The sequence below is a fragment of the Trachypithecus francoisi genome, unplaced genomic scaffold, assembly GCF_009764315.1.
Source record: "Trachypithecus francoisi isolate TF-2019V2 unplaced genomic scaffold, Tfra_2.0 Lachesis_group8, whole genome shotgun sequence".
NCBI lineage: Eukaryota > Metazoa > Chordata > Mammalia > Primates > Cercopithecidae > Trachypithecus > Trachypithecus francoisi.
The window spans coordinates 1,570,348-1,587,962 of NW_022681473.1; the positions used below are offsets into that span (position 1 = coordinate 1,570,348).

Sequence of the window (17,615 nt, forward strand, 5' to 3'; positions counted from 1 at the left end):
ACAGGAGGCTGAGCTGGTGGGATTGGGACCACAGGGGGCTGAGCTGGTAGGATTGGGACCACGGGGGGCTGAGCTGGTGGGATTGGGACCACGGGGGGCTGAGCTGGTGGGATTGGGACCACGGGGGGCTGAGCTGGTGGGATTGGGACCACGGGGGGCTGAGCTGGTGGGATTGGGACCACGGGGGGCTGAGCTGGTGGGATGGGACCACGGGGGGCTGAACTGGTGGGATGGGACCACGGGGGGCTGAGCTGGTGGGATGGGACCACGGGGGGCTGAGCTGGTGGGATGGGACCACGGGGGGCTGAGCTGGTGGGATGGGACCACGGGAGGCTGAGCTGGTGGGAGGGAACCATCAGGGCTGAGTTAGGTAGGATTGGGACCACGGGAGGCTGAGCTGGTGGGATGGGGCCACGGGAGGCTGAGCTGGTGGGATGGGGCCATCAGGGCGATTTGGGGCCTATGGGGCCTCTGGTGTTGGGTTGGGTGGGATGGGCTGCTCGGTTTAGCTAGGGCGGTCCTGGTGGTTGATGGTTCTGCCCCAGTTCACACAGACTGGGTTGGCCTGAGATGCTTGTTTCTGGTGTTGGGCTTGTGAGTGTCAGCAGGAGTTGGGCAATGCCTGTGGCTTTCCCCTAGGGGCTCTTAGGACATCTGAATGTCCCACAGAACAGAGGCATGACTTGTGTCTCAGTAGCTGGAGGGCGTTGGAGCAAGGTGCCCCCTCCTGGCCCCCGGGGCCTCAGGCACTGTCCAAATATCTGCTCTTACCTCCACCCCCAGATGTGGCCAGTGACCAACCTCTAGCCTCACACTGGGCCAGCCATTCTAAAGGGGCCCTGACTTCCCCACCCAGAAGGGGCCCAGGCCATCTTGCCTCCAAACCTCCTCAGTTCACCCCAAGAAGTCCTTGCAGCAGAGCTACAGGGAGCAGGAAAGGCCACCGTATCCCTGCCCACGTCTCGGTGCAGCCCCCAGGGTAGGGCCACCCTGACCCCATCATGAACTCATTGTGGGGGTGCGAAGGGAGGGGAGAGCCGGAGCTCCATGGAGCCTGGGCATGGGCACTTCCTCTCTCCTGGGAGAACCTGTTCTGCTGTGGGCTGATCTGGTCCCAGTCGAGGAAAAGGCCTTATCACCCTCCTGCAGCCCTCGCCTGCCTCCCACCCACAGCCAAAAGGCCTGTTCCCCAGGGTGGGACGGTGGTGGCGGTCAACACTCACCCATTCTCGGGATGCCACCTCCTCTGTGGTACCCTGCCCCTCCCAGGCAGCTGGACAAATGGGTCTGGGGCTGTGACACCCCCTCTCTTTGTAGCAGTGACTCACATGGGCAGGGAGTGGTGGGCAGGGACAGGTGGCCCCTCTGTTCTGTGAACAATGCCCTGATTCTTCCAACCTGCATGGGGGTCCTGAGTTGGGGGCAGGGCCCTGCCCAGAGGCAGATGCTGAGGTCTCCCCTTCCAGTCCTGGAGGGACCCCAAGCCTCACAGTGGGTGCTGCGGATACAGAGCCCTCGTCCCTCAAGTTACCCGGCATTATACCCCACACCTCCCTGCATCATGCTAGCAGGAAGCACGGCTCTGTGACAGACAGAGGACCCCAGGTGTGTGACTTCACGTGGGTTACTCACCTGTCTGAGCCTTAGTCTCCAATCTGTAAAATGGGATGGTGACGTCCGTCCTCAACCTGCCCCTCTCTGTTGGCTGTGGACCGCTTGGCAGCCACCCAAGGAAGCCCAGGGCTCTTTGCCCCTGGGGCCATGGAGGACACACAGGTCCTGGGAGAAGCCTGGCAACCAGGCTAGGGAGCTCCTGCAAGGCAGGGAGGACGACTTCCAAGAGGAGGCCAGCCAGAGGGTGGGGAGCCTGCTGGGGGAGACAGGGCCTCAGGGGAAGGGTGCCCGGGCAGGGGCCCCCAACACAAGCAGGTGCAGGGAGGCCAGCACACCATCCTGCTGGCTCAGTCAGACTGAGGGTGCACAGGTGGAGGTGAACTGCAGCCCTGGAGGCTGGACAGGGAGGTCAAGGGAGGCTGGAAGAGCCTTAAATGCCATGGTAAGAGCATCTGAGTCTGTTCATGGGCGATCAGGTGGGTGCTGCTGGGAGTGTTGGCAAGGAGGCTCCTCTCTCTGGGTCCCACGTGGGACACGCTATAGCCCCTCACTCGCTCACCCCACTGAGTTTGCAGGGACTGTGCCCCTGTCTGGGCAACAGTTAACACAGGAGAGTGCAAGCTGGGCAGAGGGAAAGGGGCTCTCGGGGCCTTGCAGCAGAGCCACAAGGAGCGGGAAGGGCCACCATATCCCTGCCCCGTGTCTCGGTGCAGCCCCCAGGGTAGGGCCACCCTGACCCCATCATGAACTGTCATGCTCCCAAAGTCTCCACAGAGACGGCCCAGCAGGGTCCTGTCTGCAGAGTGCAGGCCCTTGCCTGCCCCAGGGACGGAGCTGCTGCAGCAGGGAGATGAGGCCCCCCCTTTCTTGGTCCATTCACTGCTCCGTTTGCCAAGGGTTTGTGCCGCACGTTCTGTGGCCGGATGTGATGTGGATGCTGTGATGAGCAGAACAGACAGAAATCCCTGCCCTCCAGGAGCGAATAGTAGGGGATGGGGGACATGGGGGACATAGTAACAAACACAGGGGTAGTGACTGGAAGAGCAGTAAAGGGGAAGGGCGGGGCCACTGCTGGGGATGCCTGGGGTCTGGGTAAGGACGCAGAGGCAGGCAGGAAGCCAGCCTCCTGCCCAGCGGGCACAAATGCCCCAGGCCAGGGGTGCAGGCGGGCAGGCACTGGAGTGCACAGAGGAGGGAGCTGGACCCTGCGGGCTGCACCCTGAGTGTCCCATGGGGCATCTGCAGGGCTGAGAACAGGAGGGTGAGGACTACCTCAGCAGGCTCTCAGGGCCACTGGCGCTCATTGAGAGAGGGGTGTGATGGGGCGCGGGAGAAGCAGAGGAGGAAGGTGGGGTGGCTGTGTGGGGTGTGGTGACCAACAAGGCAGGGTGAGGTGGCAGATTTTGCTGGTGGGCTGGACGGGCGGAGGTGGTGGTGATCGGGGGACGTCTCCTAGAAGGGGAGGCTGAGAAAGAGACTGTCTGAAGGGGGCGGTCAGAACTGCCGGGGGTGACTTGCTGCTAGGCCTCAAGTGTGTGGCTGACGGGCAGCGGGATGCAGGTCTGAGGATGTGCGGAGCGCCCTGGCCGAGATGCGCATGGAGCCCCTCAGCCCAAGAGGATTTCCAGCCTGAAGGTGGCAAGAAATCGTAAGGGGTCAGGGTGGACACAGAGGCAGCAAGGAAAAGCTGGGGAGGGGACAAAGCCGGAGATAGAGCAGCCAGTGGGGGAAAGGAGGATGCCTGTGGAGGTCCCGGGGCCAAGCACGGGAAGGGCTCCCAGAAGTGACCAGGAGACTCGTCCGTGCTCTGATGCCCCAGACACGGCCATGTGCAGCCCTCAGGACCTTGCTGGGGCAGCTCTGAGTGGCTCAGGTTTGAAGGAGGTGGAGAGGAGGTGCCGGAGCTGGTGTCTGAGGCTGACTCTCTCGGGGAGTGTGGCTGGGAAGGGGCAGGCAAGCTATGTGGTGGCCAGGATGCGCTAGGATGCGCTTGAAGCTGCTGGAAGGATCTGGCAGCGGGAGGTGTAATCCCTGCAGGTGAGAGGGTGGCAGCTGTGACACTGGGAAAGGTGTTCCCTAATCCAGTAGGGTGCCACAGAGTCAGCACCGGGAGGCAGAGGCAAGGCTGTGAGGCTACTGAGGGCGTCTGCAGCATCCCGGCCCTGACCCCAGACCCCTGGCCTGCAAGAGAAACCCCCGGGAAAGTTCGCTCCCTCCCCAAGTGTCGTGCACCAGCGACCGCTGAGGCCCAAGTCCAGGTGACCTCTGAGCACATGGTGTGAGGCCCTTCCTGTGGTCTGCAGCCCGCCAGTGACTTCCTTCCCCTTCTGGATGTGGCTCCCACGGCCCTGTGCTGGGGTTGTCATGTGAGGCTGGCCTGAAGTCACAGCACCGTGCCACTTCCCCAGCTCTGCAGCCTCTCACCGTGGTCCAGGCAGCCCCTCTTCTCTGCCACAGCGGTCCAGCCTGCACACACAGCCTGTGCCTCTCAGCTGGACGGCGGCTCTTCCACACCCTTTGGCAGAGGCCCCACCCATTGGTGCACCTGCCTGGCCTCTGTTGTAGGTTCTGCCCACACAGGCAGTGCCCTCCTGCCTCCTGGGCCTGGCTGAGCCTGTCCTTCCACTGCTGAGACCATGACAAGGGGCGTCCACCCTCAGCCAGGACGGACCTCCCATCCCAGGGTGCAGACAACATATGGGAGCCCCGTCACAGCTGTTTCACCGCTGGGAGCTGTTACCTCCCAGGGGCTGTGAGCTGCCCAGGTCCTGAGGGGGTGAGACTGTAGCTGGGGACTCAGGAGGTCAGGGCATGGGAGCTGGGAGAGTGACATTACAGAGCCTAAAGGGTCCATGTGGAGACCTAGGTGAGGTTCCAATGCGGTCCCAGCAGCAAGGAGGGAGAAGATGCTGGGAAGGCAGTGGCCCCGAAGGGTCACCTGCAGATGGCAGCCACCAGCCCCTCACCAGTGCAGTCGGCTTCATGCCCCCAAGCCCTTTCTTACTCGCTGCCTTGTCTCATCCCCCCAGGCCCCGGAGAGCAGGCAGGGCCTTGATCCCTTGCCCCAGATGATAAAACCCTGACGCTGACAGAGGAGGTTGCACAAGGGACAGTGCAACACCTCCTGATCTTGCTTTTTTGCTGCCTTTGCAGTTTGGCAACAGTCACATCCCTGTTGGGGTGACGGGTAGTGTCCCCGCTGTCCTCCCACAGTCGTGTGTCCTCCTCCCCTGTGCCCCAGACATAGCCCCAGTGAACACAGCGCTCGGGTCCCCACCCCACACTCCCCCATGTGCAGGATGCCCTTCTAGCCAGCAGGCCCCTCGCCACAGTGGCTCACAATCCGGCCAGGGATGCCCCTCCTGAGCTTCTGTGTCCTCATCTGGAGAAACCCCAGCACCCCAGGGGTGCCAGCCACACACCACTGCCTACCCTGAAAGAGAAGGCGCTTGCCGCAACGCCCAGCAAAGCAGGATTGTCTCCGGACCTCTGTGGGTCTGGCCTGCCGCGAGTGGAGCCAGGCCCCTCACCTCACCAGGGAGCAGGGCAGGAGCCCCCCTTCACTCCATCCTCCTGTCTCTGGACCCCTCAATAGTACCCAGCCTCTGCCCACGGCCCCTCCACGTCTTTCCCTGCCCCTTCCTGCTACCCAATCCTTTGTTCTTTCAGTGGGCTGCAAAAGGCCCCCGAAGATGTCTGCGTTCTGATCACCAGGACCTGCATGACAAAGAGGCCTCCACATGTGGTTAAGTCAAGGCACATGGGATGGGAGATTGTTCTGGAATGTCTGGACAGGCTCACGGCAATCACAAGCATCAGGATAGGAGCGGGGGAGGGTCAGAGCCACAGGAGACCAGAAGATGCCACTGCTGGACTTGAAGGCAGAGGAGGGGACCGTGAGCCAGAGAATGCTGGCAGCCTCCAGGAATGGGAGATGCAGGGAGATACAGATTTGCTCTTAGGGACTCCAGAAGGGAGGCGCCCTGCAGACATCTTGATATTAGCTCCGTGAAAACCGCGTGGGACTTACGACCTCCCAAACTGCAAGATGATAGATTTGCATTGTTTTAAGCCACTGTGTTTGTGGTAATCTGCCACAGCAGTTAATTAGTCAGAGACTAATACAGCCCTTGTGCCGGGTGACCAGCTGACCTTTGTAAAACCGAAAGTCCTGCAGTCCGGGCACCACTCAAGCCCAGGAACCGCAGTGAGTCCACGTGTGCAACCCCAGGTGGGCCGGGGCCGCAGTCACTCCAGCTGTTCCACTCTTTGTTCCTCTCCTGCCTTAAGCCCTGACTCACTCACCATCCTCCCCGAGTATCCACCCTATCGCCTGGCAGAACGTCGCGTGGAGAGTGCTGAGGATGGAGCATCCGCTCCACCTTTGACAGAGACAGAAACTTGATCCCACTTCACAGGCAAGAAGACAGAGGCAGCGCAGATCCAGCAGCCATGAAGTCACAGAGTCAGGATTTTCACCTTGGAGCCTGGTGCTCAAGCCAGAGCTCGCACCCATCCCAAGTGACATGGTGGGCAGGCGTCTCCCCTGCCAGCCCAGGGCCCCCACAGCCCCCATCCCTGGCTGGACCCTGGTGGTTGCTCAGCTCTCCCAGGCCCCTCTGGCTCCTGTTCCTATCCTCCTTAACTTGGTCACTAAGCAGAGCCCCCAGGTGGAGACGGAGGAGTCCTTGGCCCAGGGCCCAGCCCCACCCGCCCTCCACTGCGGAGGAGGGAACCAAGGTGCCAGCAGGCGCCTCCACAGAGGTTCCACCGCCTCCCCGCTGTCGGGGGGAGGAGATGAGAGTGACCCGTCTCTCCCTTCCCAGCCGCTGGTGAGAGCAGAACTGGGGCTGGTGGCTTTGGTGGCTCCCCCACAGCACCCCACACTCAGGCTGCCTGGCACATCACTCTCTGAGGTGGGCAACGCAGCCAGAGGCAACCTCAGCGGTTTCATCCTTGGGCCCAGAGACACAAGCAGCATCCACCAGGGCCTGAGGGTGGCCCTGTGTCCTGTGCTGCAGGCTCTTGCTGGCCCTACCCGTGCTCCACCCCACATGAACACCAATTCTCCCAGCTGACCCTCCCTGTCTACCCTGCTCAGGACCTGTCCCCTCGAACGCTGTCCCTCCTCCCCACCCACATCCACTCCTGCCACCTTCTCTGCATCACAGTCGGCCACCCAGGGTCAGCAGGGTCCTCCTGGTCCCCAACTCTGATGGGCCCACAGCAGAGTCATACCTGGACTTAGTGACAGACTCAGCCAGCTCTCGGAGGTTCGTTCAGAAAAGCAGTGGGCGAATTTGCTTAGAGCTGCCTGAACAGAGACCACAGACTGTGCAGGTTAAACAACAGACATCGATTTTTTTCATATTCTGGAGGCTGGAGTCTGAGATCAAGGTGTGGGCGGGGCTGGCTTCTCCTGGGGCCTCCTTCTTGCTGTGTCCCCACAGGGCCACCCCTCTGTGTGCGTCTGCGTCCTAATTTCCACTTTTCACAAGGACACCAGGCCTATAGGATTAGGGCCCGTCCTAAAGACCTCATTTTAACTTACTCATCTCTGCAAAGACCCATCTCCAAATAAAGTTCTGAGGTCCTGGGGATCAGGGCTTCAACATATGAATTTTGGGGGACACGACTGAACCCCTAACAGGGCCCCAGCACCCTCTGCCTGGCTTTCATGCCACCTCCCAAGGTGCCCGGGCCTTGCAGCAGATTCTCCCTGCACTCACCTGCACCCCGGCAGGAGGACTGGCACCTGCTCTGTGTTCTTTCCATCGCAGGCAGTGATTCAACTCCCTTCTCAACGCAAACACCACACCTTCCCAGCCCCTATTCTCCCAGACCCCTTCTCCTGGCAGGTGCCCACCGGGGCCCGCCTTTCTCCTCTGCAGGGCTGGGGCCCTTACAGTTTGCTCACCATGGTGCAGGCAGCGGAGGCTCTTGTTTAAAGGCTCGTCTGACTCCGTTCCTCTACCCCAGGACTCTGTGATTTCCAGCGCACTTGGCTACAGGAACAGAGTTCTGGAGCCCAAGGTCCCCTGTGGTCTTGGTCCCCTGCTGACCTTGGTGACCCCCGCTCACCCCAGGAACTCTTCCCCATGTGGCCTCTGCCCAGCTCGCTGTCTACGGACACCTCCTCCCAGCACACTGACCGGTACTGTCCCGCAGATCCAGCCCCAGATGCTGCTCCCAGAGAAGCCCCCCAGCCCCTCAATGAGGCTGGGTCTCCCCGTAGCCCAAATCAACATCTGACACCTTTCTTTTGAACCATCTGACCCCATTTTTACTGTTGCTAGCTTATGAACATTCACATGGTTAAAACTGTTTTTTTACCTTTTTTTTTTTTTCTTTGGAGACAGGGTCTCACTGTATCGCCCAGGGTGGAGTGCAGTGGTGCAATCACAGTTCACTGCAGCCTTAACCTCCTGGGCTCAAGTGATCCTCCCATCTCAGCCTCCTGAGCAGCTGGGATCACAGACATGCACCACCACACTCGGCTAATTTTTAAATGTTTTGTACGGACGGGATCTCACTGTGTTGTCTAGGTTGGTCTCAAACTCCTGGTCTCAAGCAATTCTCCTGCCTCGGCCTCCCAAAGTGCTAAGATTATAGGTGTAAAAGCCACAGCACTCAGCCTTTTTATCATTTTATTTGAAGTCTAACGGACCACTTAGACCCCGGCGGTTCCATCTGATTATAACGGGGTTGAAAAGTTTCTATCGCCTAGTGATGTCGTAAGCCTCATAAGGCTGTAGCACAGTGAGATACCTTCTCTGTGTTGAGATACGCAAATGCTTCCCATTGTGTTCCAGTTGCCTGCGGTACTCAGCTCAGCACCCAGCTGTGCAGGCCTGCCACCTAGGAGCAGTAGGCTCAACCGTGCAGCCTGGGTGTGTGGCAGGCCGCACCATCTGGGTTTGTGTAAGTGCACTCTGCAATGTTCACACAACCATGAAATTGCCTCCTGTGGTTACCCGGCCAATGACTGGATAATGGATGGACAGTCAACTGCATGTACCTGAAGCGTGCGACTCGGCCGGTTTTGAGACCTGCGAGCGCTGACGAAGGCATCTCCGTGGTCAAGATCATGAACTTCCCTCCACAGCCTCCGCTGTGACCCACTGACCATCCCTCCCTGTTCCCCCCTCCTCCCCACCCCATCCCTGTTCCTAGACAACTACTGTTCTGCTTTTTGTAGACGAGTTTCCATTTCTAGAAGGTTGTATACATGAGGTCAGCTGGCACGTGCTTATTTTTTTCTGGTGTCTTTCACGCGGCATAATTATTTTGAGAGGTAACCGTGTCACTGCATGTATCAATGTGTTCAGCATAATTATTTTGAGATGTATTCGTGTCATGCATGTGTCAATGTGTTCACTTTCTCCCGGCTACTGTCACAAATTGCCACACACCGAGTGGCTTAAAACAACACAAACCTATTAACGTGACAATTCTGGAGGCCAGAATTCTGAAATGGGTCCCACTAGGCCAAAATGAAGGTGTCAACAGGAATGACTGTGCTTTCTCTGGAGGCTCACATGGAAAATCCACGTTCCTGCCCCTCCAACTCCCAAGGCTGCCTTCGTTCCTTGGCTGGAGGCCCACCTCCATCTTCAAAGCCAGCGTTGACCAGGCTAGCCCTTCCCACATTCCGGCACTCTGACCCCCTCTTCCGCCTCCTTCTTCTGTTTTTAAGCATCTTGTGATCTCATTGCTGACTCAGATAATCCAGGATAATCTCCCTATTTAAGGCCAGCTGCTTAGCAACCTTAATTCCATCTGCAACCTCAATTCCCCTTCAGCATAAACCTAATGTATTCCCAGCTTCCCGGGATTAGGGCATGAACATCTTTTGGGGGACCATTGTTCTGCCTATCACAGTCATTAGCTCCTCAATCATTATTGCAGAATAGTTTTCCATCACGGGCACAATCTGTTTCTCCATCTAATTGTTCACGGCATTTTGGGAGGATTCCAGTTTTTGGCGATTACAAGTGAAGCTGCTGGGAACATGCCCATACAAGTCTGTGTTGACACCTGCTCTTGCTTCTCCTGGGTAAATATCTAGGAGGGGGATTGCTGGGTTGCATGGAAGATATGTGGACTTTTTTTTTTGAGATGGAGTCTCATTCTGTCACCTAGGCTAGAGTGCAATGGTGTGATCTTGGCTCACTGCAACCTCTGCCTCCTGAGTTCAAGTGATTATCCTGCCTCAGCCTCCCAAGTAGCTGGGATTAAGGCACCCACCACCATGCCTGGCTAATTTTTGTATTTTAGTAGAGATGGGGTTTTACCATGTTGGCCAGGCTAGTCTTGAACTCCTGACCCCACACGATCCTCCCACCTTGGCCTACCAAAGTGCTGGGATTACAGGTGTGAAGCACCGCACCCGGAGCTAATTTTGTTTTTTTTTTTTTTGTTTTTTTTTTTTTGGGAAAAGTTATCTTTATTCCAGGATGCCACGCCCTAGCTAATTAGGTGGTAAATCTGTAGAAGGGGAAAAACGAATATTAGGGAATACGTGGTAGCTCCTGCCACATGCATATTCTAAAATTCAGTTGTTACTTGGTTTAGGATTACAGTTCAAATAACACAGTTACCTAAAAGAACTATACCAATGTATCCTCTGTTAGACTCTCAGCCCTAAAGATTTAGGTTAGATCTTTCAGATTAATTTTAAAATGTCTTCAGTGCAGTATCAATTCTTCTCACCAGACAGAACAGCTGAGTATAAGTAAAATAAACAAGCTCTTAACAAATTATTAATTTTTAAGAAAGGAAAAGGCATTTAGAGCAAATATTTTCTCTAAAAATACTAATATATCATGTTTTATATCCTACAGATATTCCTGTAATCTGTTTTCCTTAGGAAAGTCACTCAATAACCGGAAGTTCTGTTACATCATCTAAAGTATTACCTGTTTGTCATGAGGATTAAATGAGATTACACATGTCAAATGCCTTGTAAACAGTAGAATTTTATACAAATATAAAGTTTTGCACCTTCAAAGCTATCACTCCAATAAGACACTTATTCAATTAAACAAATAATCTTAAAAACTATTTTAACAATGTACAAATATATTCACAACATAATCTGCTGATTAAGACTTCAACAAAGTTTATGATACCTACAACAGAATTTACAAATGCCTACAATAGTTTGTAGATTGGTTTACAGTTACACAGAATGCTTTAAGAAATACCATTAATACAAATGCATAATTTACAATATCCCCATTACAGCAAGAAAAAAAATAGATTCAGAAAATAAAATGTCTTTTAGGCATTTATTATGCCAAGTATGTAAATGATTATTCTCATTATGACATGAGAATTATGCTCTCTTAGTGGTAAAAGATCTATTAGCTCAAGGTCCACTGAAGAGCTTTCAATCTAGCTATCCTTTCTGTAAAATAAATAGAACAGCAGCAACCTCTGGGTATGCTTTAAACAAACTACAATGATTCCACTTATATTAACTGGGCCTTCAGTAAATGACTTCTTACAAATAAAAATAAGATTTTAGAAAGGAGTTAATACCATTGGCCCTAATTGTTTTCACTTGCTTGTATATGTCTAAGAAATTTCCCCATGAAGTACATATTAAAAACTAACAATAATTTCTAACTTATTAAGCCAAAGTGCTCACTCTTACCATGGAAGCAAAATTTACTCCTGAAAATAATCTACAGAAATAATATGTAAACACATAGAGCTTTGAGACAGACTAAGAACATCCTCCTATGTTTTATGGATCAAAATGCAAAGGTCTCCATTACCTATGTAAATAAACACTTTCATTAACTTGGGATATACTGATATTACATGGCTGTGTGCATACCTATGGAACATGTGCATACCTACAACACAGAATAAATCCAACATATACTTTCTAGCCCCAAATGCTTAAAATAAAAACTTAATATGAAACTACTTTTCCTTTTTATAAATAAAGTTTTGTTTTTTTTTTTTTTGAGGCGGAGTCTCGCTCTGTCGCCCGGACTAGAGTGCAGTGGCCAGCTCTCAGCTCACTGCAAGCTCCACCTCCCAGGTTTAAGCCATTCTCCTGCCTCAGCCTCCCGAGTAGCTGGGACTACAGGCGCCCGCCACCTCGCCCGGCTAGTTTTTGTATTTTAGTAGAGACGGGGTTTCACCGTGTTAGCCAGGATGGTCTCGATCTCCTGACCTCGTGATCCGCCCGTCTCGGCTTCCCAAAGTGCTGGGATTACAGGCTTGAGCCACCGCGCCTGGCCTTAAATAAAGTTTTTAAGTGGAAAAACAAAGCCAACACTCCTCGTTGCAACATGGACTAAGCTCTAAAAGGTTCAGAGTCAAGAATCTCTTCAGTTGTTCCCCAATATAACAAAGCACATTAAGTTTTCTCTATTCAGGAAGTCTGATCATCTCCAGTGTTTTGTCGTAAGAACTGCTTTCCAAAATATGAAGTAGCCATGCTGGTTAAATTCTTTCTGCTGCCCACCTTACACCTGATGTAACCATACAGGTTGGCACCTTGTAGCACCACACCCATGATAACCACCGCCAACCATTTTACTCTGAAGGAGAAGAGTGCACTAAAGGCAAATATCACCCACAGCACTGGACAGGCAATAAGTCCCAACCAAAAGATTCTTGATTCAGCCTCTGACACAGTTTTATTCTCTTGAGAGGACTCCTTTCCAGATTCAAACACCCAGTGGCTCTTTCCATCTTCATCAATGTGATTCCACCAACGTAGGCCAACCATTAGTCTACCTGTGACATTCTTCACTGCCCAAAAGTCACACCACAATAACAAGATAATTGTCACCATACAGGCAATAAAGCTGCTGCTGAGCAACTCACAGAGAAGGTAGATGACGATTGCACTGACTCGAAAGAATAAGTGGAAAAATGATGCTACTGGATGTCTGATTTTGGATTTTCTTGGTCTATTAGTTGTCTCCTCTTCTGTATCAAACAGGGAAACATCTTCAGTGTCATCATTACTATCCTGCTGCAACATTGTGGCCCTATGCCAGCCCTACTTCTGGGAGCTACGTCAGCGCAGCAGCGTACCCTAATTTTGTATTTTTAGTAGTGATGGGGTTTCACCATGTTGGCCAGGCTAGTCTAGAACTCCTGACCTCAGGTGATCTGCCTGCCTTGGCCTACCAAAGTGCTGGGATTACAGGCATGAGCCACTGTGCCTAGTCTTTTTTTCTTTCTTTAATAGTGTATTTTGTTTGTTTGTTTGTTTTTTGTTTTTTGAGATGGAGTCTTGCTCTGTCACCCAGGCTGGAGTGCAGTGGTGCGATCTGGCTCACTGCAAGCTCTGCCTTCCGCGTTCACGCCATTCTCCTGCCTCAGCCTCCCGAGTAGCTGGGACTACAGGTGCCCGCCACCATGCCCGGCTAGTTTTTGTATTTTTAGTAGAGACGGGGTTTCACCGTGTTAGCCAGGATGGTCTCGATCTCCTGATCTCGTGATCCGCCCACCTTGGCCTCCCAAAGTGCTGGGATTACAGGCGTGAGCCACTGCACCCGGCCTAATAGTGTTTTTTATGTTGTGTTTAATAAATCTTTGCTAAACTCAAGATCAGTAAGATTTTCACCTATGTTTTCTGTTAGAAGTATTATAGCTTTATCTCTTCCAATATTCCAATAAGGCCTGTTTTTGAGTTAGCTTTTGTATATCATGGGAGGTAAGGATTGGAGTTCATTGTTATGGCTATCCAGTTGTTCCAACATCATTTGTTGAAAAGCCTTTTCTTTATTTAATTGCCTTGGCAATTTGGTTGAATTCAGTTGTCCATATGCCTGTGGATCTATTTCTGGGTATTCTATTCTGACCCGTTTATCTATTTGTGTGTCTTTACACCAGCACCGTACAGCCTGGATTATTTATTTATTTATTTATTTATTTATTTATTTATTTATTTTTTGAGGCAAAGTCTCGCTCTGTCACCCAGGCTGGAGTGCAGTGGCCCCATCTCAGCTGACTGTAACCTCCGCCTCCCAGTTCCAAGCGGTTCTCCTGCCTCAGCCTTCTGAGTAGATGGGATTACACCTGCATGCCACCACACCTGGCTAATTTTTGTATTTTTAGTGGAGACAGGCATGAGCCACGTGGCATGAGCCACGGCACCTGGCTTGATGTTAGTTATTTTAGATCCTTTGTATTTTGATACACATTTTAAAATCAGCTTGTCCATGCTGGGCGTGGTGGTTCACGCCTGTAATCCCAGCACTTTGGGAGGCCGAGGTGGGCGGATCACAAGGTCAGGAGATGGAGACCATCCTGGCTAACACGGTGAAACCCCGTCTCTACTAAAAATACAAAAAATTAGCTGGCCATGGTGGTGGGCGCCTGTAGTCCCAACTACTCGTGAGGCTGAGGCAGGAGAATGGCATGAACCCGGGAGGTGGAGTTTGCAGTGAGCCGAGATCACACCACTCACTCCAGCCTGGATGACAGAGCCAGACTCCGTCTCAAAAAATAAATAAATCAAATAGAATAAAATCAGCTTGTCCATTTCTTAAAAAAAAACACAAAAATTGTCTTGATACTCGGATTGGGTTGATCCTATAGATCAATTTGGGAACAACTGACATGTTGACAATATTGATTCTATCCATGAACACTGTGTATCTCTCCATTTTCGTAGTATTCTACTTTTGCTTAGTGTATTTAGAGTGTCAGAGTACAGGTCTTGGACATGTTTGTCATTTTTATGCTGAAATATCTATTTTCAATTTTCTTCTAAATGGCCATTTTAAACATCAATTTCAGGCCGGGCACAGTGGCTCATGCCTGTAATCCCAGCACTTTGGGAGGCCAAGGCAGTGCAGTGGTACAATCTCTGCTCACTGCAAGCTCCACCACCCGGGCTCTAGCAATTCTCCTGCCTCAGCCTCCTTAGTAGCAGGGGTTACGGGTGTGCTCTACCACGCCCAGCTAATTTTTTTATTTTTAGTAGGGAGGGGTTTCACTATGTTGGCCAGGCTGGTCTTAAACTCTTGACCTCAGGTGCTCTGCCTGCCTTGGCCTCTCAAAGTGCTGGGATTACAGGCATGAGCCACTGTATCCAGCCTTGAAAATAGATACTTCAGGATACATTTGACAAGACTCCTTCTCGAAAAAAAAATTAATAAATAAAAAATCAACTTCGAATGTTCGTTGCTGTTATCTAGAAATACAGTTGATATTTATTCATTGACCTATCCGATAACCGTGCAAACTAATTTATCAGTTTTAGTAACTTTTCGAGATTGTGTAGGTTTTCTTAAGATTATGTCTTTTTTCATTTTTTACGGACTTGCTCTTCATAGTATTCTCAGTCATGCAATTTTATTCTTTCATAAGATGACTCATGTACTATTTGTATTTTTTAATTTCCATGTTAGCCAGGATGGCTCGATGACCTCGTGATGTCTTCAAAGTGCTGGATTATGAGCCAACACGAGATCATGTCTTTAAAGACACTTGTGCTTCCATTTCAATCTGGATTAATTTTTTTTTTCTTTGCACTGGCTAAACCCCGGTAAATGTTGGATGGAAGTTGTGAGAGCAGACATTCTTGTCTTGTTCCTGATCATAGGAGAAAAACATTCAGTTTTCACCATTAAGGATGATGCTCGCTGTAGCGTTTTCTGTACTTTTATTTTTTTAATCAGGTTGAGGAAATTTCCTTTTCTTCTCTGTTTGCTGGGAGTTTTGATCAGGAATGGATACTGGATTTTGTGAAAAACTTTTTCTGAATCTGTGGAGATGTTCACAGGCATTTTCTTTTTCAGTCTGTTAATACGGTGAATTAAATTCATTGAGTTTTAAAACATGATAAAATAACCTGGCATTCCCAGGATAAATCCCACTTGGTCATGAGTATTGTCCTTTTTCCATATTTTGGGGTTTGATTTGCTAAACATAGGCCTATTTCCCATCTGTCGATCCTTTCTGGGGGTGGAGGACATCTGCTCATACCTTTTGCACTGTCTTAAATGGATTTTTTTTAAGTTACTGAATTTTAAGGGTTCTTTGTATATTTTGGATTCAAGGTCGTTATCAGACGTGTGTTTGACCAAAATGTTCTCCCAGTCTGTGCCTTGTGACTCTATTCTCTTAGCAGTGTCCTTTACGCTGCAGAAGTTATAATTTTAATAAGTCCAACTGACTACATTTTTTTTTTCGTGGGCCATAATTTTGGTGCTGTATCTAAAAATTTCCTCATCAGCTGGGCATGGTGGTGCATGCCTGTGGTCCTAGCTGCTTGGGAGACTGAGGTGGGAGGATCACTTAAGCTCAGGAGATTGAGGCTGCAGTGAGCTACTGTCACACCACTGCATTCCAGCCTGGGCAACAGGGCGAGACTGGATCTTAAAACGAAAGAAAACAAAAAAGTCATCACCAAACCCAGAGTCAACTAAACTTTATCCTGTGTGATCTTCTAGGAGCTTTATAGTTCTGCTACGCTTTTAGGTCCATAATCCATTTTAAGCTAATTTTTGTGAAGGGAGTAAGGTCTCTGCCTAGGTTCTTTTGTTCTCCTCACATGTCCAGGTGTTCCAGCACCATTTGTTGAAATGATTTTCTTTTGTCTGTCAAATTGCCTTTACTTCTGTGTCAAAGATCAGTTGATTATTATGTTTATAGGAGCCTATTACCTCTGTGCTTTCTATTCTGTCTGTTGGTCTATTTTTCTGTTCTTTTGCCGATAACACACCGTCTTCATTACTGTAGCTTTGTAGTACCTCTTGAGGTCGTGTAGGCTCAGTCCTTCAACTTTGTTCTTCTTCTTCAATACTACGTTGGATATTCTGGATCTTTTGCCTTTTTATATAAACTTTAGGATCTGGCTGGGCACAGTCTGGCACTTTATGCATTGCATAGGACCTTTACAACTGTGTATTTCTACTTGCCCCTCCCCAGACTCTGTGTTCTTGTTGCCATACATTTCACTTACTTCATGTTATAAGCTTCAAATTATGACCAGGTACAGTGGTTCACACCTGTAATACCAGCACTTAGGGAAGCCAAGGCGGGTGGATTACTTGATGCCAGGAGTTCAAGACCAGCCTGGGCAACATGGTGAAACCCCGTCTCTACTAAAAATACAAAAATTAACTGACCATGGTGGCACACACCTGTAATCCCAGCTACTTGGGAGGCTGAGGCAGGACAATCACTTGAACCTGGGAGGCGGAGGTTGCAGTGAGTGGAGATCATGCCACTACACTCCAGTCTGGGCAACAGAGTGAGACTCTAACTCAAAAAAAAAAAAAAAAAAAGCTTCAAATTACATTCTTACTATTTTTGTTTTAAACAGTCAGTTATCTCTTTAAAAGATTTGAAAAATCTCTTTTCCTTGCCAATAGCGCTCACGCAAACATGGTGAACGTCCCTAAAACCTATCGGACGTTCTGTAAGAGGTATGACAAGCACCAGCCCCTCAAAGTGACCCAGTACAAGAAGGGCAAGGATTCTCTGTATGCCCCGGGAAAGTGGCATTACGACAGGAAGCAGAGTGGCTATGGTGGGCACTCTAAGCCGATTTTCTGGAAAAAGGCTAAAACTACAAAGAAGATTGTGCTAAGGCTTGAGTGCGTTGAGCCCACCTGCAGATCTGAGAGAATGCTGGCTATTAAAAGATGCAAGCATTTTGGACTGGGAGGAGATAAGACGAGAAAGGGCCAAGTGCACTGGCCAAGTTTATTGTCTTTTATGAAGACAATAAAATCTTGAGTTTATGTTCACTTCAAAAAAAAAGAAAAAAGAAAAATCTACCATTTCTGGTATTTGTCATCGCTTTGTGTAGATCAACTTCCATCTAGTATAATTTTTCTTCTGCTTGAGGGATGTCCTTTAAGAAATTTTTTTGTGTGTCTGTCTGCCAGTTATGAAAACTTTTAGCTGAAAAAAAAAAGATGTTTATTTTACCTTCAAGAAATTTTTTCTGGATATAAAAATTCAAGTTGACAGTTTTTTACTTTCTTCCAGAACTTTAAAGCTGTTGCTTTACT

The 17,615-nt window shown here is 50.6% G+C and overlaps 2 protein-coding genes across 2 annotated transcripts; one reads left to right on the top strand and one right to left on the bottom strand.

The window, feature by feature from the left end:
* Positions 1-11,871: 11,871 nt before the first annotated feature.
* Positions 11,872-12,675, bottom strand: LOC117080712 (Golgi apparatus membrane protein TVP23 homolog B-like). Its single transcript, XM_033205946.1, has 2 exons — positions 12,463-12,675; positions 11,872-12,382 (listed from the first exon to the last, which is right to left on the bottom strand). Exon 2 carries the CDS (start codon positions 12,362-12,364, stop codon positions 12,005-12,007), a length of 360 nt encoding a protein of 119 aa, XP_033061837.1. The 5' UTR covers positions 12,365-12,382; positions 12,463-12,675; the 3' UTR covers positions 11,872-12,004.
* Positions 12,676-16,983: 4,308 nt separating this feature from the next.
* Positions 16,984-17,349, top strand: LOC117081503 (60S ribosomal protein L36a-like). The gene has a single exon (XM_033207551.1). The coding sequence runs from the start codon at positions 16,984-16,986 to the stop codon at positions 17,335-17,337; it is 354 nt and encodes a 117-aa protein (XP_033063442.1). The 3' UTR covers positions 17,338-17,349.
* Positions 17,350-17,615: the final 266 nt, after the last annotated feature.